General features: G+C 36.6%; 1 protein-coding gene across 2 annotated transcripts in view; it reads right to left on the bottom strand.

The window, feature by feature from the left end:
• Nucleotides 1-1,420: 1,420 nt before the first annotated feature.
• BTAF1 (B-TFIID TATA-box binding protein associated factor 1) overlaps nt 1,421-24,175 on the bottom strand; it is a 120,870-nt gene continuing 98,115 nt past the window's right edge. For both annotated transcript variants that reach the window (XM_036923354.2, XM_036923435.2), the window contains exons 29-38: nt 19,290-19,367; nt 19,021-19,150; nt 17,247-17,388; nt 17,025-17,155; nt 15,201-15,326; nt 13,638-13,790; nt 7,302-7,513; nt 5,672-5,831; nt 5,235-5,405; nt 1,421-3,784 (exon numbers count right to left, since the gene is read on the bottom strand). In XM_036923354.2, the coding sequence (XP_036779249.1) occupies nt 3,641-3,784; nt 5,235-5,405; nt 5,672-5,831; nt 7,302-7,513; nt 13,638-13,790; nt 15,201-15,326; nt 17,025-17,155; nt 17,247-17,388; nt 19,021-19,150; nt 19,290-19,367 (1,447 nt within the window). In that variant the 3' untranslated portion in view covers nt 1,421-3,640. The remainder of the gene's footprint in view (nt 3,785-5,234; nt 5,406-5,671; nt 5,832-7,301; nt 7,514-13,637; nt 13,791-15,200; nt 15,327-17,024; nt 17,156-17,246; nt 17,389-19,020; nt 19,151-19,289; nt 19,368-24,175) is intronic.

The following is a 24,175-nucleotide window of genomic DNA, read 5'->3' as shown; positions in this document are numbered from 1 at the left end:
CTGCCATTTTTTATGTGGTCTTTTTATTCCTCACTGTGCAGAAGGTCTTCACTTAGGCCTCTGCTCTTCCACAGATGAACTGCTCTGTGTGTAGGTCTAGATTTGGTGGGAGCAGGTGGCCTCAGGCTTTCTACTTTGCCATCTTGAACCCACATCCCTGGCCTAAGATTCTGATTTCTCATAGATGACTGTGTTTCTGGGCTCATGGACAATTGTGCTAGTCCTGCTTGAATGCATGAGCTCTTTGAGGCTTAATGGGGGAATTAAGGAATAACCAACCCCATTTTCTCCTGTGATTATAAAACCAAATCTCATGTCCCTCCATAGATATTAAGATCAGTCCCTGTATTCCTCAACAGAACTTTTCTAGTCTGAGGGAACTGTAAAGGACAGGAACCTTTTCAACTGAACAGGCAATTTTTGTCTCATCAGAGATGATGGCTGACACTGATCTGTGTGAATAGCAAATATTTTCTGTTAAGTGACACAATCTAAATTTTGGTTTATAGATCTATAATGAGCACTCTGGCATTTGATAACAGATAGTCCTGCAACTAATTTCACTTTAGATTCCACCAATGCCCAGCATATGTTCTGGGAAATTAAGGTCTGTCTTTAACTCAGAAGTATAAAATTGTAGCGGGATTAAATATTTGGAACAGATAAGTGACTGAAGACTTGTTACTTTTCTATCATTTCTATTATGCCCTAAGTGATCACATTTTCAAACAGCTTTACTGGTATTCACTTTTATATAAGCTTATATAACCATCTAAAAGGAATAGGTGGTTCAACATACTGGTTCAAAGTCCCAACACCCTTCTTACCATTTTACTAAGTTGAAAGCATAGAGTATTTTTTTGAACATTGTAGATATACACATGTAACAAAATTTCTGCCCAGAACCCCAATTTTTAATATTTCTTTAGTGGTAAAAACTTAAGATTTTCCTACAGGAAACACCAGTAATGACACTGATAAAAATATAGATTCAGAGAGTAACTATTTGAAAATTTATGTAATAAACACAAAAAGGAAATAGTAGGATACCCATGAACCCATTACCCAGCTTAAGTTATTATCAGCATTCTCTCATGCTTATTGCCCACATACACACATTTTAATGATCACATCCACATAATTAACAGCTATAAGAATTTTTAATGTCATTCACTACTCAATTTTCCCCATGTATCCATTATTCTTTAACTACTGTGACTCTAACTGGGGCACTTAATTGAGATGAAAGCTGGCCCTTAAACATGGTTTGAATTGCATGGGTCCACTTACACGTGGATTTTTTTCAATAAATGTATTAGAAAATATTTTGGAGATTTGTAATGATTTGAAAAAACTGGCAAACTTGCATAGACTAGAAATATAGAAAAAATAAGTCATGAATGCACACTACATATTTAAATCTATTATAAGAAAGTAAAATTTATCAAAAGTTACAAACCATTTCATGATACCAGATTTATAAATACATATACAAAATATGTGTTAACTGGTCAACAGTAGGCTATTAGTAGTTAAGTTTTTTATACAGATTTTCCACTGTGTAGAGGGGGGTCAGCATCCCTAACCCCCATGTTATTCAAGGGTCAACTGTGCTTAGTTCTTACCTGTTTGTGTTTTTATTTGGAAATCTGGAATGTGTGATTTAATTTTGCACAACTCAAAAAACGTTATTTTTTAAATGTTGTGCCATACTGTCTACCTCTTACTATCTATCATCTTTTTCCACTCAGAGGCAATCACTATTATCATTTTCCTATCTATACTTCTAGAAATATTTTACTCTTTTAAAATTTAAACTTTCTAAATACCTAACTTCCTAGACTCTGAACTTTCACACTGGGAAAACAACTTATGGTGTGAATTCTTCTGCCTTTCCTATTTTTTTAATTATATATTGCTCTTTACATATTCTTAAGAAAATGTCAATTACTATTAGCTATGTTAAATGAAATAGGCTGGTTTATGGAAACAGCAAATTCAACAGGTATATTGGCTCAGCTACTCAGTGCTATGCACAGTGGATGTTCTGTGTAAAGCCAGTAGTTTCCTTTTGGTCTTCTACAATTTGAATATGAATCCTAAAAAAAAATAACCATTAGTACAAAAAAAGGCATTGAGCTTTTTTTTAGAAACTTTATATCTGAGCTAGTTATTTTAATCTTTTGCTTTTTCTAGTGCTAATTTCCCATAAATAATACACAGTTGCAGATATTTTACAGTTTCATTTTTATTCTCTTGTGGAATGCTAGTTTTAATGTTACAGTATGGTTGTCAAGGCTACTGAAATGTGATGAATGTCCATGTCTAAATGCTGCAGAACAATATAACTTTAATGATTTTTAAACAAAAAAGTTATTACACAGCTGAGGTCTGGTGGTTTTTAAACCGATGCCTATGTGTATGGCCAGCCACAAACCTTGGGGATGTTTATTACCTGTACATGTATATACAAATAGATCCCATACATAGTATATGCACACAGGCATGTATTAATTTATGTGTGAAATTTATAAAATTATATACATACACATACATGCATATCTATATACATATACCACCCTCACCATGGAGCTCACTTGTCTAACACTAGTCACCTGCAAGCCCAATTATTGCTGCCCAGTATAACTACCTGATTTTAGTGCCAATACCAAGCACCTGTCCAGAAGATGCAGGATAGGTATGTCTGTGCATATAGATATGTGTATTTATGTATGTTTGTGTATAAAAAGGAATCATTTATTCTCCCTTTTGTTTTAGTCATGCATTACTACAATAAACAGTCTTTTCACCATAGGTTTTTGAATTCTAAACAGTGTAAAATCTACTTCTGGAAAATTGTATATATCATAGTTACAAAAAATATATTATATATATATATATATAGTTGAAACCTATTGAGTACATATGTTCTCTGAATCTGGCTATATCCTAGCCATTAGATAAATTAAAACACACCCTCTTATTAGGATGCTATGATAGCCTTAAATAGACTATTTATTACTTGTATTTAGAGAGGTTGATATATTTTAAAAGTTGTCAAAATGATGTTAAAGATTTGAAAAATGCTATGCATATGCATTAAATATATAAAGGTTTCCAAGGGCCCAGTTCAATTCATTGTCTGAGATTTTCCTGTTCTAAGAGTGACCAATATTGTAGTCATTATTCTTAAAATTATGGCTCATTAAGGCTTTTATACAAAAACCCTATTTTTAATCATTTATAAAAACAAGTTTTTATAAGTTTTTAAAAGAAAAAAATGTACATAAAACTACTAAAGTACTCATGGATACTATCCTGTACAAAGTGACTATGTAGACAGGAGGCTCCAGCAAGAACACCTTATGATAGTACATGTAAACCTGGTTTGGTTCCTCTGCTTTGCAGCTATTCAGCACATAAAATTTAAACCATTTCACATTAACATTTAAATTTAATACAGTGCAAATATTTGAGAATAACTTGTTCCCCCCAGTGAAACAAGAACCAGCGTTATGCTGTATATTCTTCAGATCTATTTACACATTAAGCTAAAAGTTCACCATAAACGTTGAAATTTGCTGAATATCAGCAGAAATGTAACTGAACTAGCAGCAATTGCATTTACAATATTTGATAGTTACTTGAGAGAATGCATAAAATTTTCCAGGCTGTACTCTGAATCATATTGTTCTTGATCCCAAAGATCACTCAGGTTTTCAAGAATTGATTTCATACTTGCTTTTCCAGAAGAAGAGGTGTCAGCTTTTTCTGTTTTGCCATCCTTAAGAAAAATTGGCAGAAAGATAGAATGAAAAATTAACTTCAGAAATTATATTTTCCTTTAAAATATTATACTTAACACTGCACTTACTCAACAGAGTTGAACAGTTCAAGTAATGGGGAAGGAAGTTCATGATCTCATAATAGACTGTTCTATTTTCCCACAGCCAGCCATAGCAATCTAACGCTTTTTGGGAAAAATTAAGCTTAAAGGAGAATTAGAAGAACATTATAAAGAATTCATTGATAATTACACCACATCGGTTTTGCCATTCTCTCTCCCCTGTATGTATGAATCAGATACATAGTTATCAGCTTTTTCCCATGATTACTTGGGAGTTAAGTTGTAGACATTATTCTCCTTTATCCCTAGAAAGGAATCAGCCCATACTCCTAAGAACAAGGACGTTCTCTAACATAACTGAAGTGCAAAGATCAAATTAAGGAAATTTAATACTGATATATTAAACTGATTTAATAGACACAGTCCATATTCAAATGTTGCCAACTGTCCCAATAGGATCCTTTATGGCAATAGCTCTTGCTTTCCTGGAACATCCCCTGAGCCCAGTTATGCTTGCTGAAAGTCACCTGTTCTTTCAAACAGAATAAAAGCTATTTGAAGATAGCAAACCATGTTTCTTTGAGCCTTCTTTTTTCTAGGTTACACAGTTATTTCTACCATGTCATATATGATATAATTGAAGAACTTTCCTCCATTTTGGCTATCTCTTGGGAACTTACTAATTTGTTACTATTTAAAATGCAGGACTCAGAACCAGATGTAATATTCTAAATGTGGCTTAACACACAGAGTACAGTTGAACGATTTCTCTCAAATTTAGACATTACAATTCTATTAGAGGTAGTTTAAATTACAAGGCCATTTCTCACCTTAATTTATACTGAGTGTGCAGTTGATTTTCTGAACCTATGCAGGATCTTAAATCCAACCCTGTTTTAATTATTAGATTGACCAGTATTTTTAGCTGCTGCATCCTCTGATTATGGATTGTTATCTGATTTATTAGTTCCATCATCCACAAGGGCTAACACTGAGAAGCCATACAAAGTTCCCTAAGTGTTTTCATATATTACCTTCACAGTCATGTAGTGATACAGGCATTTTTATCCACCTGGGGGAGTACATTCAGATAAGTTAATTTGCCTAAGGTCGCCAGTTAATAGGAGGCTAGAAAGGCATACCTATAGGTCAATAACTCCCACGATAGCTGTCCTTTAGCAGGAAAGGACCAAGGAAATGTTGGGCAAGGCACTGGAGACATCAATCAGAAAGTTAAACATTCCCCAGTATCCTGGGCATCAAAAATGCCCTCAGGGATTGTTCAGCTGCTGCTAAAGTGAATGCCTTTCGCTGCTCCCTTTAATACTCTCTCCAAGCAGTCCCAGAAGTCTGAACACAAATATAACAAATTGTGTAAGTTCTTTACCTTATCAAGAGTAAACAGATCAAGAAGTTGATCTGTCCCCATACTCTGCAAACTAGAATTCTCTTGGCTAATCACAGTATTTGCTATGTTCATCTTGAATTTCTGCAAACCCATTATTTTTTCTTCCAGTGTTCCTCTGGTTATCAATCGGTACACATTAACCACACGTTTCTGAATGAGAAGAAGAAGTTAAGCAATGGTAGCACAAATAAATTGATAAGCTTTATCAAGTCAGGAGGCTTGCATACTTGTACTAAGTACTAAACTACTATCTAATTAAGTTGTTTTTCCTTTATCTGTCTGGACCCATGAGCTTAAAATATTTGCAGACAATATTAGAACTGGATAGTTTCCCAGGTTTTCCTAGCCCAAGCACTTTGTTTAATGCATGAGGAAGTAGTACCACAAGTTAACACCTGTGTGTGGTGACTTTTTACCTGCCCAATACGATGGGCCCGGTCCATGGCTTGTAGGTCACGCATGGGATTCCAGTCATGTTCCACAAATACCACTGTGTCAGCGCCTGTTAAGTTAAGCCCCAGGCCACCAACGTGAGTTGTAAGTAAGAGAACATCTATAGATGGATCATTGTTAAACCTAAAGGTATAGATATTAAAAAATAAGGTTAGTACATTTCTTCCTAAGGTTCCTGTAATAGAAACTGGAATGTCTGATAAAAATTGAAGAGTACAAATGAGAACACTGCTTTAAAAATCCATGATACTGACATTTCTGTGACCACGTGGGATGAAACTATCTTCCTTTAATATATGTAATACTTTTAACAGCAAAAAGAATGTATTGTGAAACATGTCAGAAATTTCATAAAGAGAAATAAGTCCATTTAGGTTGTATTTTAGGGTATCAGGTAAAAACCAAGTGGCAAAAAAATGTAACTAAGTAGTAATTATAACTAAGGTAAAACCCAATACGAACCTTTAATGTAAGGAGACAGAATTGGGGAAAAGGCTAGATCAGTAGGGAAGGTAAAGGATGAACGTTAAGGGTGGCTACTATTGTACAAATCCTAGAATATACTGACAAAGGACTCTAGTAGCTTCTAGGAAAAAGAAAAACTTATTACTAACATTATTACCAAGCTACCATTTATTACATTTTCACTATGAGTTAAGCAATGGGCTTTGTACTTTATAGCCATTGTTATTTAATTGTTACAATACCTCCATAAATATATTATCATTGTCCTTAGAGAGACTCAGGCTGTGTGGATGATAAATAGGTCCAAGAGAACACTGCCTAAATAGTAGTCAGGAGTCAAACCAGGGTCTGACTGCCCTAAACCCCTTTCATAGGTCTCTAACTATACCACGCCTAACAATCTCTTACGGATGCTCGCTAAAAATGCTTACTCTTAAAGTCAGCAGGTCTGGGAGAGAAGCTAGCAGTCTGCATTTGAAAACCCAATCCTTGAGATTTCTACAGTAGTCTGTAGACTACAGACACTGCACTCATAGACTTTACTTTCTAGCTGGGCCAGCTTCCAACTTGTTCTCAGAGAGTCTCAGCGATCAGTATACACAGACTTTAGCTAAGCCACTGTATGCTGCTTCCTACTTCAAACCCCCCAAAAATATGAGGGGGAAAGTAGTCTATTTTTTGTTGCTACCTTAAGTTTCTTTCATACCTTTCAGAGTGCTTTGCTAATATAGTCACACTTTTTTTTTTTTTACTAAATATTCAATTATGTTTCTGTAGTTCTGTATTTTAAAAAGGGTTTAGTTGAAGTGTAGCACAGAGAAGACAAGTAGTGACTCTGTGGCATCTTACTACGCTGATGGACAGTGACTGCAATGGGGTGTCGGGGGGGACCTGGTAATATGGGTGAATGTAGTAACCACAATGTTTTTCATGTGAAACCTTCATTAAGAGTGTATATATCTTAAAAAAAAAAAAGGGTTACCTTAAAAACAAAAAGGGTTGAGCTGAATTACACAATAATAAAACACATTTGCAAATACTTATCCAAAGAAATATTTCATGAGGCAAACTTCTATGTAAGTAATAACCAACTACAGTACAGTTTACAAGAGTTTAGAAGCCACCTACCGTGAAACAATGGAATGCCTCTGACCAGGAGGTATGCTGCCATCTAATCTCAAATAAGTGACAGAGGGTAAGTGAGGTTTGAGAAGATCGTGTTCTACTATATCAAGCATGCTTTTAAGCTGACAGAAGATCAGTATCCTGTGCTGGGCCACAACAGACTCTGTGCCACTCTCTGAAGTGCTGCCATTTCCCAAACCACAGTCCAAAAGCAACTTGAAAAAAGAATCAATGGTTACACAGGTGTTCAATAAAAGTAGGCAACCAATCTCACTATGACAAATATTTCTCTGGTGTTGAGAAAACGTTAAGCTTACCTGTAACCTTGAAAGTAGATTAGCACTTTGGGCTGCAATCTGTCACCCTGCAGCATGTGGAACTGGCTTATTAGCACTTTCTGGTCACCTCTTCAGGAGGTTCTCTAATAGCCTTTTTCCCCTTTCCTTAATTCCCTGAGGCTCACTAGAGCCTTACTAAATGTTTATGGAAAGTGAACATACCCAGGGAAATGATTCATGAAGGGTTATGAAAGAAGAGAGTGTGATTACAAGCAGGTCTAGGAAGGCAGTACAGCATGGAGAAGACAAGTAGTGACTATAGCATCTTACTACGCTGATGGACAGTGACTGCAACAGGGGTGGTGAGGACTCAATAATATGAGTGAATGTTGAAACCACTGTGTTGTTTATGTGAAACCATCAGAAAATTGTCTATCAATGATATTTTAATTTTAAAAAAATGTGAAGAAAACATAATGAAGCAGCTAAATTTGGCAGAAATAAAAATTGCAAAAAAGAAAAAAGAGAAACCAAAAGCATCTAGACAGATCTCATGGATTCCTGAACTTACTACTCTACTGTAGACTAAGATCTTTAATGGCAAGAACCGCACTGCTATAGATCTTTCCTATTTCCTGCTACTTTAAGTGGTTCAGTGCCTGGCACAGGGCAGCTACAATAAATAAGGGAACAAAATTCAAAAGAATCATGTTTAACATCAGTTTGGGAAACTAATGTATCTAGTAGTACTCTTCATTCCTAGTATTGAAGATACTGAATCTGGCTCAAAATGTAAAACCTTAACGCAAGATGCTTTTTCTTTTCTACTCATGAAAGTTACTTAGCAAAAGAAAAACTCAGATTGGAATAACCAAAAGGCCATCCATGCAAACTCCAAGTTCAATATAATATTCTCAGGGCATTGTGTAGAAAAAAGTTAACATAGCAAGCCTGAATTTTTTTCTTAGGAAGTCCTGTTTATAAGGTTGGCTCTTGACTGAAACAAATCCAGGAACCTGATGGGGAGTCTTCCCATTATTCCCTAACAGATAAGAGTGGTTTAGTCTGCTTAAACTGTTGTGCAAACAATATGATTTATGCTGAGACATGCTTTCTTTCTGGGAGTCTAGAATTTTGGTATATAGCAGGTAGAGGGAGTCTACATCATCAAATCCAATAAAAACTTCAGGCACTGAGTCTCTAATGAGTGTCCCTGGGAAACAACACTTCACATGTGTTGTCATAATTTGATGCTGGGGTTAATTATAGTAACAACTGGAAACAACCCAGCCATATTACAGTTAGGAGAGGGTAAGGTCAATTATGGTTTTGATATATTGGAACTCTGTATATCCATTAAAATGTTTTCATAGTATGTTTACAATGTAAGACAATACTCATGTTGGAATAAATGAAAAAATGATATTGATACTGCACAGTATGATTAAATGACTAAAACATCTTTAGAAAGCACTTGAAAATAACTCAAGATTAACAGTGATAATCTAAAAATAATAATAATAATAATTTGATGCTGGGGGCAAAACAACATTCTTTTTTACCTGAGAGCCCTTAAATTTTTTTAGATTGCCGTAGGCTTTTTTCACTCTCCTTGGCATATGGTATATACCACCAAGGAATTCCTCCGAATGGAATAAAGAAATCTGATAAAAGTAATTATCCCTATTGTTTAACCCCTAAAGCTGTAATCAAATTACCATCAAACCAAGTTTCATGGTAAAAATCCCATCGAGGGTGTTGTAGGAGAATATGACTATGTGGTATCCAGTATAAAGAATGTGGGATCATCAGTCAGACATTCTACATGGCTTCTATACATTTACCAAAATGTCTGTGTCAAACACATTCAATTATCTCAGTTCCTTAGGCAGCGGTATCACAAACCTTACAGAAAATCAGTCATATTAAGAACATACAACTAAGACTCGTATCCAAGTCCACACATACCAGACAATCTTCCTAATGATCTTTCCATGTAGCTATCCTACTGGGTGTATGCACAGATAATCTGGCCTAAGTATTCTTGTCTGGTGTCACAACTGGCATTCTGGTTTTCCCAATAATCTCTTATAACTCGAGTATGCTCTGAGAGACTGATGAACTTGAAGTGTCCTGACAAAATCTAGCTCATGGCCTTGGAAGAATTGTTTAGACTCAGAAAATGGTTACCAAAGCCACCTGATAGGGTGTCTTGGAAGCCAGGTGCCTCCCTAGAGACCAGTTTAATTTTATCCTGCACTAACTTCAGTATATGCTAAACTACCCCAGGTTTTTCAAGCTATTCCTCATATAAAATGGCTTAAAATATTTTATCTTCCATTGATAGTGCCCACAACTATAAATGATACTCAAACTCTAATCTGACTGGAACAAAATATAGTGAAACCATTAACCGCACCCAAGATTTATTTTACCAGTAGCTTTATTTACCAGCAGCTAATTCATACAGTAGGTGTATAGTGAACTTGCCATCAAATCAAACTCAGCACTACCCTACATGAAATGTTTGCCAAGTCTGACAGAATTTGTATTTAGTGTAGTGTTTTCTCTTAAAATGGACTCTGCTTATCTCCATTAAATAGCACATAGAGTTCCAGCTCATCACTTTAGCCTCCTAAAATTTTTAATTTTAATACTAATTTTTCTGTCAATATTAATACTTCTGGCACTATTACTTGCTTATAAACATGTTTCTATATTTCTAGTGCCACATATTTAAAAAACAAGTAAGACTTCTCCCCTACTTCAACAATAGACATATTTTAGATGAAAGCAAGCAAGCAAGCTAGTTTCCCTCTTGAGAGAGAAACTTTACTCTCAGAAAATGGAAAAGAAGTGTTCTAGAAAAACCGCCTTGAGTATGGCCAGAAACAATCTGTAGCTAAATTGCAGAGTTCCTAAGCATCTTAATTTCAGACACTTCAGGATGACGAGAAACACACTAAAATGAGATCAGTTTAAATAATAACTGTAGGGGGGTGGGGAAAGTACAAAAAGATAAACTAAAAATAATTAAAAGCCTGTGATATATTTAAAATGTGCATGAAGTTCAAATTTTATTTTAAAATAGATATAATTCACTGATTCCTTGGCTAACAAGTATATCTTATAGCTTTACCTTATAGCTGTTTTATATACAAAGTTTGGTCAAACAAGAAAACGATTTCATATATCAATCATCTAAAGGTAACAGTCATTTTTCAAGTCCATTCTTTTATACTTAATGATATAAGGATATATACCTGGATGTCATATATATCATTATATAACACTTTCTATCCTAACCCATATGAAATGTAAAAATCTTATTCACTAATAATTCTCAATGAAAGTTAGACCAGAATATAAAAGAGGCTAAAACAAACAATAAAGTCCAGATTTTACAATGAAATATTAATTTTGAAGACTAGTTAGAACTAAATGGTATAACTTATAATGAGTTATAAGAAATACATATTCGGTCATTCATATGACCAAATATATATTTCCCGGGTATATTGGTCTTCATCCATAGTTCCTGAAAACACTGCAGTCTTAAAGTTGAAACGGGTGTTTTGTCATGTTAATGAGACTTTTGGACCCACCCCTCCACCCAAGGACGGAGGCTGGAGGTTGAATCAGCCAATCACCTATAATTTAGTCAACCATGACTATACAATAAAGCCCTCACAAAACCCCAGAAGAAGAGCTAATCTCTCCTCTTGCGCTGCCCTGCTGGCTCTGCTCCGTTGATTCCTGCCTCTTGGTCAGAGAGAACTTCTATGTTTGGGGAACCAGAACGCGTCCACGTGCCTTCTAGCCAGGCCCAAGCTCCACGAGGATAGACACTCCTTTATTCGGGACCTTGCCCTATGTCTCTCTTCATCTGGCTGTTAACCTGTATCCTTTATGAAACTGGTAAACGTAAGTGTTTTTCTGAGTTCTGTGGGCCGTTCTAACGAATTAGTAGAAGCTAAGGGGGAGGTTGTAGGAACCTCCAATCCGTTGCCGGTAGGTCAGAAGCACAGGCAACTGCCTGGGGCTTGTGACCCACGTCTGGAGTGGGGAGTGGAAGGCAGTCCTGGACAGAGCCCTTTACCTGGGAATCTGGTGTTGTTTCTGGGCAGATAGCATCAGAACTGAGTTCTCCAACACCCTGCTGGTGTTCGAGAATTGCTTGGTGTAAGTATGTGTGGGAAGACATACTTCTACACACACTGGAATTGGGTCAGGGTACCCAAATGAAGTCATACTACTATTAATGCTGTGTATAATATTGTTACTGTTATACATATATGTAGGGGAAAAATAAACCATTGCATTTGGTGTTGGAAGGGTGGGAATCGCATTAGTGTCAACATTTTGGTTCTTAAAATTGGCTCTTTTAGTTTAACCTTTTGAAATCTTAGAATTTTTTTAAAATTCCATTTTCAAAAGCTATACCAAAAGAGTGACATGAGCAAAATGGCAGAGTAGGCAGCTCCCAGTAAAACTCAAAGAGAATCACAGACACACACAGACAAATAGAAATCTTGAAAGCAGCAAGAGAAAAAGGTGACTTGTTGTGTAAAAGGAATCCTCAATAAGACTAACACCTTATTTCTCATCTGATTAAGGATGTAATATCTAGAATATAAAAACTCCTAAAACTCAACCAAATGACAATCCAATTAAAATATGGTTAAAGAACCTAAAACAGTCATTTCTCCAAAGAAGATATACAAATGTCCAGTAAGCATGTGAAAAGACACTCAACGTAATTAGTCATTAGGAATAGCAAATCAAGTGAATGACGAGATACTACTTCATACATACTGGGATCACAATGATAAAAAAATGGAAAACTGAGGATGTGGGGAGATTGGAACCCATCACATTGCTGGTGGAAACTGTAAATGGTACAGCTGCTGTGGAAAACAGCTAGGTGGTTCCTGAAAAAGTTAAGCATAGAATTGTGCAATTCCACTCCTAGGTCTGTATCTAAAAGAACTGAAAAGAGGGACTCAAACAGATACTCATAAGCTAATGTTGACTACAGTATTATTCATAGTAATGGTGGAAACAACCCAAGTGCCCATCAACATATGACTGGATAAAGAAAATGTAGTATATTATATACCTAATAACAGCATACTATTCAGCTAAAAAAAGGGAAGTACTGATACATGCTACAATGTGCATGAACCTTGAAATAAGTAAAATAAACCAGTCATGAAAGGACAGATATTGTATGACTTCATGTACACGAAATATTTAGAACAGGCAAACTCATACAGAAAGTAGATTAGAGGTTACCAGGGGTTGGGGGAAAGGAGAATGGGGAGTTATTGCTTAATTAGTACAGAGTTTCTACTTGAGTTATGGAAAAGTTTTGGAAATATACAGTGGTGATGGTTGCCCAACACTGTGATGTAATTAAAGCCACAGAACTGTACACTTAAAAATGGTTAAAATGGCATATATTACGTTACACAGGCAGACCTCAGAGATATTGCAGGTTCAGTTCCAGACCACTTACATAAAGTGAGTTTCTCAATAAAGCGAGTCAAATTAATTTTTTGGTCTCCCAGTGCATATAAAAATTATGTTTACACTATATTGTGGCCTATTAAAGTGTACAACATTATGTCTAAAACAAAAAGTTCATACCTTAATTAAAAAATACTTTATTACTAAAATTGATAACTACCACCAGACCTTTCAGTGAGTCATAGTGATCACACGTAACTATAAAAAATATAATGTAGAAGTCCGAAATATTCCAAGAATGATCAAAATGTGACACACAAACACAAAGTAAGCAAAGCTGTTGGAAAATGGCATAAAAAATGCCACAAACCTTCAATTTGTAAAAAAAATACATTATCTGCAAAACTCAGTAACATGAAGTGTATCTCTATATATTTTATCAGTTTTTTAAAAAGCTATAACGAAAATTTAACAAACCAAATTAAAAAATAAAAGAATGGTAAACACAAGTGATCTTTTGAAAAGTACATTTACCTAGTGTTACAGATCAGGAATGTGTAACATGCACCCAACACCTAACAGATCTACTTACTTGTTTCAAAGCTGAGAGTTTGGGGGCGTGCTGAATATCATGAAGAGAAGAATTCTGAACTGCCAGTCTTTCAGTAGTACTCTTGAACTCTGGATGTTGAGGTGTTAAGACTAATGCTGGATGGTTGCACAATTTACGTAAGTACTGTAATGCCTTTAAGGGGGGAAAAACGTATATGCATGTGATTTCACATGCCACAAATGTTTGTATCTCAGTATCTTTCCCTATGCGATTCCACCTGTCTAGAATGCTTTGCTCATTCTTCAAGAACCATTTCAAGTATCTGATGTCTTCAACTGTGCTCCTTGCTCAGTATTTCTTTATGAGAGCATTTATTGTAACTTGTGTACTGTTTATGTCTACTTATCCTTCTAGACCTTGGCACAAAGAGTGTCTTTTCATTAGCTCCCATAGCTAACCCTTTCCCACTCCTCATCAAAGTGCCTGATAATGCTTATAGATGCTTCTGGAGCCAGGTACCATTTCCTAAAGGAAGTTTCTTAAACTTCAGTGGGTATAATAATTTCTTGAGTAGTTTATAAATCCACAAATCTCTCCCCTCTATGCAGTATTCTGATTCAGCAGAGGGCAAGCTGGAGCTAGACGGTTATTTCAAATTATTTAAGAATCAGAATCCTACATGATCTTTCCTTTCTTTTTTCTGATCCAGCCGTACCCTTTTCTCTTTTACCTTTTACTTCCCTTATGATTTGGGTGTCACCCTTGGCACAGAGATTTGCATTAGCAAGCCCCACTAACAATGGGTTAAGACAATGCTGAGCGCTACGACAGAAAATGTGGGAGAGCTATGAGCCTTCACTACCACCTTTCCCCTCTTCTATCTTTAAAAATGCTATAGTACTTATTGGGGACAAGGGAGTTTGGGAGGTTTTCTATGGTAGAATATTTCAAATGGGACAGAAAAAGTGAGTTAACACCATTTTTTCATTTGCTATCCCTCGAGCACATGAGGTATCATCTGTCTCAGGTCTTCTGTACTTTTGTATCCTCTGCCTAGAATCATTTCCCTGCACCAATCTGCGTTCCTCAATCCTCCTTCAGATCTCTGCTCAAATGTCACCTTCTCAGTAAGGCCATTCCTGATCCCTCTATTAAAAACAACATCCCACTCTGATTCCTATACTGTATAACCCATACTTTTTTCTCTTACATAATATATATTTTACTTACTCATTTTATCTGTACAAGGGAAGGAGTCTATTTTGTCCACTGCTTTAATCCCTAAGCTTAGAAAAATTATATTGCTTTGTGTTAGGCTTATTCCAATATTTTTTAAATAGAAAGCAAGAGCCTGTATTCTAAAACCCTTCATCTAACACACACACATTGCATTTTTACATTTAATTTTAGTATTAAATTACTTACTAGTAATTATGAACTCATGAAAACAAATTACATTGGTGTTTTTACCTATTTTTAAGAATGTATACACAATATTGAGAAAATTTGAATAAACCTGTATTTTAGTGTTCCATGTAAAAACTGTTGCAATGGAAAAAAACATTCCTCAACAACATTTAAAAAGTAAACTGTAATCTATACCTGGAATACATGGCCTGTAGCTTTAAGCTTTGGTTTTTCAGTTTCTTCAGAAAGTGCAGCTGAAGAAACTGTTTCATCAACATCACACTTGGCACGAGACTTAGCAAAATCCTCATAGAGCTGAACCTGTAAAATTTCCCCCACAAAAGCAAAAAGTATATTTTATTTTCAGTTGTTCAAAATGTAACTAGAAAATGACATTAAGAACAGTAATATAAATCACCCTTCACTGAAGAAAATGATGATACCTATACTTCACTGCTCATTACAGATTAGCCACTGCATCTGGGTAAATTCCTTTGAAGTTACATTTAGAAAGTACATTAGGTTTGACTGCTAAAATACTAAAAAACTAGTCAAACAGTCCTAGACCCAAGTTTTCCACTCTGTTCAGGAGATAAATGTATTAACAATAAAAGAGAACCTGAACCCTTACAAGTAAAGGAGAAAATATTTCTTATGTGAAGTTACATGGTCAAGACACTAAGGTATATTCCAAGAGACCAAATTTTAAGAATACTATGGCTGCCGAAAAGGGGAACTTACATTAAGTTTAAAGCATTCTTTGTGGTCTGGGTTACTACTTCGTACATGCTAAAACAATGTGAAAAGGAAGAAAACCTAGAATGCTAGAGAGTGGAAGTCAGAGTATAAAAATGTGTGGATGCTAAACAAAGCCAAATGTCACTTCCCTCTCCAGCTCCCTTCCTCCAGGCTACTTAAACATTTTTTATGCCAGTGTTTTACTACCTCTAGTATATCTCCACAGTTTTTTTTTTTTTAATATGGCACCTTTTCTTTATTTTACTTATTTTTAAAAGTTTTCATCTTATTACCCCTATAATTTTCAAGAAATATTAATCCAATTTTTACAAATGAGGAATGGAACCCAAAAGAGATGAGGTAGATAATACAAATGAGCAGAGCTATTAGCATCTACATTAGAGCATTGCCCACTAAACTCAAGCTGTACAGATAATGCTGAGTAACAGTTTAACTGTCTATATACACTGGAGGTTAAAAAGGTAAATTTCTGGATATGTCTGTACATCTTCTATTTATTTGACCATACTTAATCAATGTAATACTGAAACAGATTGATTCATGCTAACCTAGAACATAAGTAGTCAAACAGAAAATTCTGATTATAGGACATGTCTTACTAAGAGACAAGGGACAGTTTCTCCTTACAAAATATTACACAAGGAAAGGCATACAATAAATTCCATTGATAATGGTCTCTGTGTACAAAACCAGAACTGTGCAACAGCCAAAATTTATTTTAAAAATTTATGGACAATACACTAATATTTTAAAAGGGATGAAGTCTCACTACCTAAGGTTTGAAACTCAGCCCTGATATATTTTAAGATATAATAACCTTGAGCAAGTTACTTGACTTTTTCTGAGCTTAATTTCCTTATTTGCAAAGATAGGGATTGAAAACATCTATGATGCTGTTAACATTATAGGCAGATTTTGGGCCCCAATAAACACTGGCTTATTTCTTCTTCAATTTAACCTTGGAACTTTTTTAATTAACTAGATATAAGAAAGCAACTATGATACTAGATTTTGTTTCAATGCTATATTCAAAATGAACATGCCAAATGTATACCCACATATCCAAACAGATTCATTTAGGTCTTATCTACATCTGTTTGAAACAAAATATTCCTAAAGTCTAGAGAAGGAGAAGCTAGCTTAGAGTGATAAAGCCGAAGGTTAATCAATCCTCCTTTTTCAATACTTTTGTGGCTTATTCAAAGCATTCTACTAATAAACATACCACCAAAACCACAATCACAATCACTAGATTCCTACCTGGAGAGGACTAAGAGTACAATAGTAGTCCTGAATAATTTTAGGTGGAAGATCCTGCAAAACATCTTCTTTCATTCTTCTCAAAAGAAATGGAAGGACTTGACGATGCAGAGCATCCATTGCAAGAACACCTGTTAATATTAAGGGAAAACAGGTTCACAGAAGTTAGTAATTAATTATATTTTCTTGCACAGACTATATAATTATATCTCTTTTTCATACCTGCTTCTTGTTCTCGACTGGAACTTCTAGCATCCCTGCTTGCTAATATAGGTTTACCATATCGAGCAGCAAACTGGCGTTCAGTCCCCAAAAATCCTGGCATGAGGAAATCAAATAATGACCACAGCTCCAAAACGTTGTTCTGAATATAAGAAAGGAACACCAGTTATCTTCTGTACTGGGATTATTTCCTTAAACTTAAAAATGGAACATCAAAGAAAGCATGGTAGAGAGATTACAACCACATTTTTAGGTATTCAGTTTAAGACTGTAAAATTCAGGTCAGCATGCTTAGTTAAAAGCCTCTATCCTATTTAAGGAAAATTTTCAAGTCCCCTCCACCAGAACAAGCCTTAGTCCACTGGTGGCATCCATCAAGCAGTAAAGAGAAGAGCAGTAAGATGAACATGTTTCGGATTATTTTAACTTTGACATTCAAGTTAACAGCAAGATTTTTAGTAATTTGGCCAGTATCACCACTTCAACAAAAGAAAACCTAGGAGAGTGGTCATAGGTCAAGTCTACCCAGTATTTATGGGCCATAAGGAACAGGCACAGGTTCTTTCCAGTGCTATTGCTGAAGTTTCATGGAAAAAAAAAAGGAATGCGCACCTTTTCATTTTGGATGTTTTCCCAATTATGTGTGGATCCTAAGGCACAACCCCACCTCCTAACCTCTTACACCCTCCCAGTCTCAGTCAGGCTCTCGGCTGCCATGGCTCCTCAGTGCAGAAACCCACCTTACGGCTTTAGGGCTTTGTGCAGGTGGGGAAGGGGGAAAAGGAAGGCCTTTAAGCAATCAAACAGAAAACCAAAATACTTTTGTTGTAGAGCAATTTACTTAAACATACTGTGAAGTTTTCATATAAATTTAAATTGAAGCAAAACAAATCTTGATAATTCCAGCCCAGAGTCTTTTTTCTCCTTTTAAGTGTATCTTCTGTTCTATTACATTTTTAAATGCTTATAATTATCTCTTGTGCTTATTAAAATCTCCATTTTGTTCACTTAGTGGATAAAACCCCAACACTTATAATAATCAGCCCATCACCAAAAATACATTTAAAAGAAAAGTAACAAATACATAAGTAAAGAACTATCAAATTTTCTTAGAGGAGTCTTTGAGGTCACCTGGTGTTTACCCTCTCACTAACTGGAGAATGTGGAGGGTGTCTTCCCATCAGAGTTGGCTAGCCAAGCTAGGTGTGAACATTTGCAACCAATTACTCTGGAAGGTAACAGAACCTCTCAAAGGTATCTAAAGACATCTATGTATTCACCCATCTTCTTCCTTTCCCAAGAGAAACCTCTACAATCTCTTCCTTTCAATTGCCTAACCAACCTCAGGTATTCACACCTCTACTATATGATGATTTACCTCTGAATCAGCCCTAGCTTTTCAATGTTAAATCAGACTGTGGTTTAACACTACAGAAGGAGAATAGCCAGTGAGGAAGAGAGGGCCAAACTAGTGTCCCCCCATACTCTGAACACAAGGCTTCTATTTACACAGCCCATATTTAAAACTACATTTTAATTACATGTAACTACATTTAAACTACATTTCAACCATAACTTTTAAAACCTGGTTTGCTCAGTTACTGCTATATACTAAATGAACCATTATAAAAGCAAGCTAATAATTAGAAATGATTCTGATACACTAAAAAAAACAAAAACAAATATTCTTCTTTAATTCGCTGACAAATGCCAAGCCTACTCTCCACATGGCAAAAAAAAAAATTTTTTTAGAGAGAGAACAGTAAATAATTACCTGGATTGGTGTTCCAGAAAGAATAATCCTGTAATTAGCAGTCAGTTGTTTTACTGCTTTTGACAATTTTGTTTTTCCATTTTTGATGACATGGCCTTCATCAAGAATACAGTAGTTAAATTTAATATTTCTAAGGGAGAATAAACAAAAAAATGTAGCATCTTTTACTGTATGTCAGGACCTATATTAAGATTATTGAGGCAGTGGAATTTTAAGTCCCTTCAAATCTGATACTAAGTTTTTCTAAAGAAAAAAAATCTTAATCTTACCTAAAGAAGTCTATGTCATTCCTGACAACATCATACGAAGCCACTATAAGATTGTGCCTTTTTACTTGATGCTGTAACCTGTATTTTAAAAATAAATAAGATTAGGAAACAGGGAATCTGCAAGGACCGTAATGTAATTTAAAAGTAGAAATTACAGCTACTATTTTATAAGGTGCTTTTAGTTTGCCTAAGCCCACATCCCCTCTGCTTCAGTGACAGCAATGACCCTGCTGCCTGCCATTCTTATGACTTGGCCTTGTTGTCTTAACTCAGTCTGTTTAGAAAGATATCGGGAGATAGGATTAAAGATGGCAGCGTGAGAGATGAGACAGAGGCTTCCTCCTAAAACCGCATATAATACGAAAATATAATTAATACAACTAATCCTGAAAGAGCAACAGGAAAGAGGACTGCGCCAAACTGCATACACCTGGGGAAAAGAATAAACCTCATGGAACAGGATAACGTACCAACACCGTGGCCTGGTGGGACCCAAGCCCTTCCCCCACCCCAGCTCACCAGTGGGAGGAAGAGAAATGGAGCAGGGAGGGAGTGGAGGCCTGGGACTGATAAATACCTAACTCCAGAGATCTGCTCTGGAAGCACAAACCTACATTTCATAGTGCCTTCATGGTACTCTCATGATTAGGGAGTTGGAAAGCTAAGATAGGCAGAATACCTGGAGAGACTGAGATTCCAGCCTCTTGTGGAAAGCAGGGATCCATATCCGGCTGCTCTGGGACAAAAGAAAGGCGGGCAGTCTGAGAGACTTCCTAACGGCAAGAGGGCTGCTAAAGGGGCAAGGATTGCACAGAGCTTACTGCTCAGGAGAAAGGACAGATAAACAAAACTGTCCAGGTGCACTCTGCCCAGCAAGTTGGGAACTTTCACGATCTTCAGGTGCTCCAGCTCCCTGGCTGGCTACACAGCTCCAAAGAACCCCTCTGTGATACACAGCCTACTGCACCTTTCTCCCAGCCAGCCCCACCTGGCTTGTAAAACGGCAAACCCTACCCAGGTGTTAGGCCAGCCAGAGGGAAGCCCCACTTACAGCAACTACAAATGCAAAGCATAGAGGCTTATACCTGTGTGCTCAGCCCACTGGTTCTAGCAGTGGAGGCAGACATAGTAGCCGGGAAGCAGGAAACAGCTCTTTCCTCCCCCCAGGCACCAATACCACACCCCTGCGACCCCCGACATTGCTTCAGGGACTGAGCAGCTCCAGAGAGTAGAGCTCTGGGTACTAGAGGGCGCCAGATACAAATATGAAATGCCAAAGGAACCTGGTTCAAAGTAAAATTATGAATACAACAGCTGAGAAAGATTCAAATGAAATTGACTTCATGTATCTTCCTGAAAGGGATTTCAAAATAAAAATCATTAACATACTCATGGAGGTAGAGAAAAATATTCAAGAACTCAGGAACGAATTTAGGATGGAGATCCAATCACAATGGAGGGTATTAAAAGCAGATTAGATCATCAGGGAAATGCAAATAAAAACGACAATGAGATATCACCTCATACGAGTAAGGATGGCCAGTATCGAAAAGACTAAGAACAATAAATGCTGGTGAGGATGTGGAGAAAGGGGAACCCTGATATACTGCTGGTGGGAATGTAACTACAATCATTCCACAATCATTATGGAAAGCAATATGGAGGTTCCTAAAAAAACTAAAAATAGAAATACCATTTGACCCAGGAATCCCACTCCTTGGACTTTACCCAAAGAATACAACTTCTCAGATTCAAAAAGACATATGCACCCCTATGTTTATCACAGCACTTTTTACAATAGCCAAGATATGGAAGCAACCTAAGTGTCCATCAGTAGATGAATGGATAAAGATGTGGTACATATACATAATGGAATACTATGTGGCCATAAGAAACAAACAAATCCTACAATTTGCAACAACATGGATGGATCTGGAAGATATTATGCTCAGTGAAATAAGCCAGGCAGACAGACACAAATGCCAAATGATTTCCCTCATTTGTGGAGTATGACAATGAAGCAAAACTGAAGGAACAAAATAGCAGCAGACTCAAGAGATTCAAAAAATGGACTAGTGGTTACCAAAGGGGAGGGGTGTAGGAGGGCAGGTGAGGACAGAGGCAGAAGGGGATTGAGGGGTATTATGTTCAGTACACATGGTGTGGGGGATCACAGGGAGAACAGCGTAGCACAGAGAAGGCACATAGTGGATCTGTGGCATCTTGCTGCACTGATGGACAGTGACTGCATTGGGGTATGGGTGGGGACTTGATAATATGGGTAAATGTAGTAACCACATTGTTTTTTCATGTGAAACCTTTATAAGAGTGTATATCAATCATACCTTAATAAAAAATTTAAAAAAAAACAGATAAGCTATGGTGGAGGAGATGATAAATGAAAGAAATTAGAGAAGAGGAATACAAAGAAGCTGATGCACAGAGAGAAAAAAGGATCTCTAGGGGTACCAGAAGAAGAAGAGAGAGAAAAAGGGATAGAAAGTGTCTTTGAGGAAGTAATTGCTGAAAACTTCCCCAATTTGGGGAAGGAGATAGTCTCACAGGCCATGGAGGTGCACAGATCTCCCACCAGAAGGGGACCCAAGGAAGACAACACCAAGACATATAGTAATTAAAATGGCAAAGATCAAGAATAAGGACAGACTATTAAAAGCAGCCAGAGAGAGAAATAAGAAAATGCCTGAGAGAGAAATAAGAAAACATACAAAGGAGAGCCCATCAGGCTATCATCAGACTTCACAGCAGAAACCTTACAGGCCAGATGGGAGTGGCATGATGTATTTAATGCAATGAAGCAGAAGGGCCTCAAATGAAGAATACTTTATCCAGCAAGAATATTATTTAAATTTGAAGGAGGGATTAAACAATTTCCACATAAGCAAAAGCTGAGAGAATTTACCTCCCACAAACCGTCTCTAAAGTGTATTTTGGAGGGACTGCTATAGATAGAAGTGTTCCTGAGGTTTAATAGCTGTCACCAGAGGTAATAAAACCACAGTAAAGAAAGTAGAACAGTTAATTACTAAGCAAATGCAAAATTAAATCAACTACCCACAGAGTCAATCAAGGGACAGACAAAGAGTACAGAATATGATACCTAATATATAAAGAATGGAGGAGGAAGAAAAAGGAGGAAAAAAAAAGAATCTTTAGATTGTGTTTGTAATAGCATATTAAGTGAATTAACTTAGAATCTTAGATAGTAAGGAAGTTCACCTTGAACTGGAAGAAATAGTTCAAAAATTCATATGGAACCACCAAAGACCCCGAATAGCCAAAGCAATCCTGAGAAGGAAGAATAAAGCTGGGGGGATTATGCTCCACAACTTCAAGCTCTACTACAAAGCCACAGTAATCAAGACAATTTGGTACTGGCACACGAACAGACTCACAGACCAATGGAACAGACTAGAGAGCCCTGATATAAACCCAACCACATATGGTCAATTAATATATGATAAAGAAGCCACGGACATGCAATGGGAGATGACAGCCTCTTTAATAACTGGTGTTGGCAAAACTGGACAGCTACATGCAAGAGAATGAAACTGGATTATTGTTTAACCCCATACACAAAAGTAAACTCGAAATGTATCAAAGACCTGAATGTAAGTAATGAAACCATAAAACTCTTAGAAGAGAACATAGGCAAAAATCTCCTGAATATAAGCATGAGCACCTTCTTCCTGATCGTATCTCCTTGAGCAAGGGAAACAAAAGCAAAAATAAACACATGGGACTACATCAAACTAAAAAGCTTCTGTATGGCAAAGGACACCATCAGCAGAACAAAAAGGAATCCTATACTATGGGAGGATATATTTGTAAATGACATATCTGACAAGGGGTTAACATCCAAAATATATAAAGAACTCACACACCTCAACACCCAAAAAGCAAATAACCCAATTAAAAAATGGGCAGAGGATATGAAGAGACAATTCTCCAAAGTAGAAATTCAGATGGCCAACAGACACATGAAAAGATGCTCCACATTACTAATCATCAGGGAAATGTAAATTAAAACCACAATGAGATATCACCTCACACCAGTAAGGATGGCCAGCATCGAAAAGACTAAGAACAAAAATGCTGGTGAGGATGTGGAGAAAGGGGAACCCTGATACACTGCTGGTGGGAATGTAAGCTAGTTCAACCATTGTGGAAAGCAATATGGAGGTTCCTCAAAAAACTAAAAATAGAAATACCATTTGACCCAGGAATCCCACTCCTTGGAATTTAACCAAAGAATACAGCTTCTCAGATTCAAAAAGACATATGTACCCCCTATGTTTATCACAGCACTATTTACAATAGCCAAGATATGGAAGCAACACAAGTGTCTATCAGTAGATGAATGGATATAGAAGATGTGGTATATACACACAATGAAATACTATGCAGCCATTAGAAACAAACAAATCCTACCATTTGCAACAACATGGATGGATCTGGAAGATATTATGCTCAGTGAAATAAGCCAGGCGGAGAAAGACAAGTGCCAAATAATTTCCCTCATTTTCGGAGTATAACAATGGAGAACTGAAGGAACAAAATGGCAGCAGACTCACAGACTCCAAGAAAGGACTAGTGGTTACCAAAGGGGAGGGGTATGGGAGGGCGGGTAGGAAGGGAGGGAGATGGGCAATGAGGGGTATTATGTTTAATACCCAATGTGTGGGGGTCACAGGGAAAACTGTACACAGAGAAGGCAAACAGTGAATCTGTGGCATCTTACTACAGTGATGGACAGTGACTGCATTGGGGTATTGGTGGGGACTTTATAATATGGGTAAATGTAGTAACCTACCTACATTGTTTTTTCATGTGAAACCTTCATAGGAGTGTATATCAATAATACCTTA

This window comes from Manis pentadactyla, chromosome 8 (assembly GCF_030020395.1).
Source record: "Manis pentadactyla isolate mManPen7 chromosome 8, mManPen7.hap1, whole genome shotgun sequence".
NCBI lineage: Eukaryota > Metazoa > Chordata > Mammalia > Pholidota > Manidae > Manis > Manis pentadactyla.
This window is presented reverse-complemented; position numbering and strand designations above follow the sequence as displayed.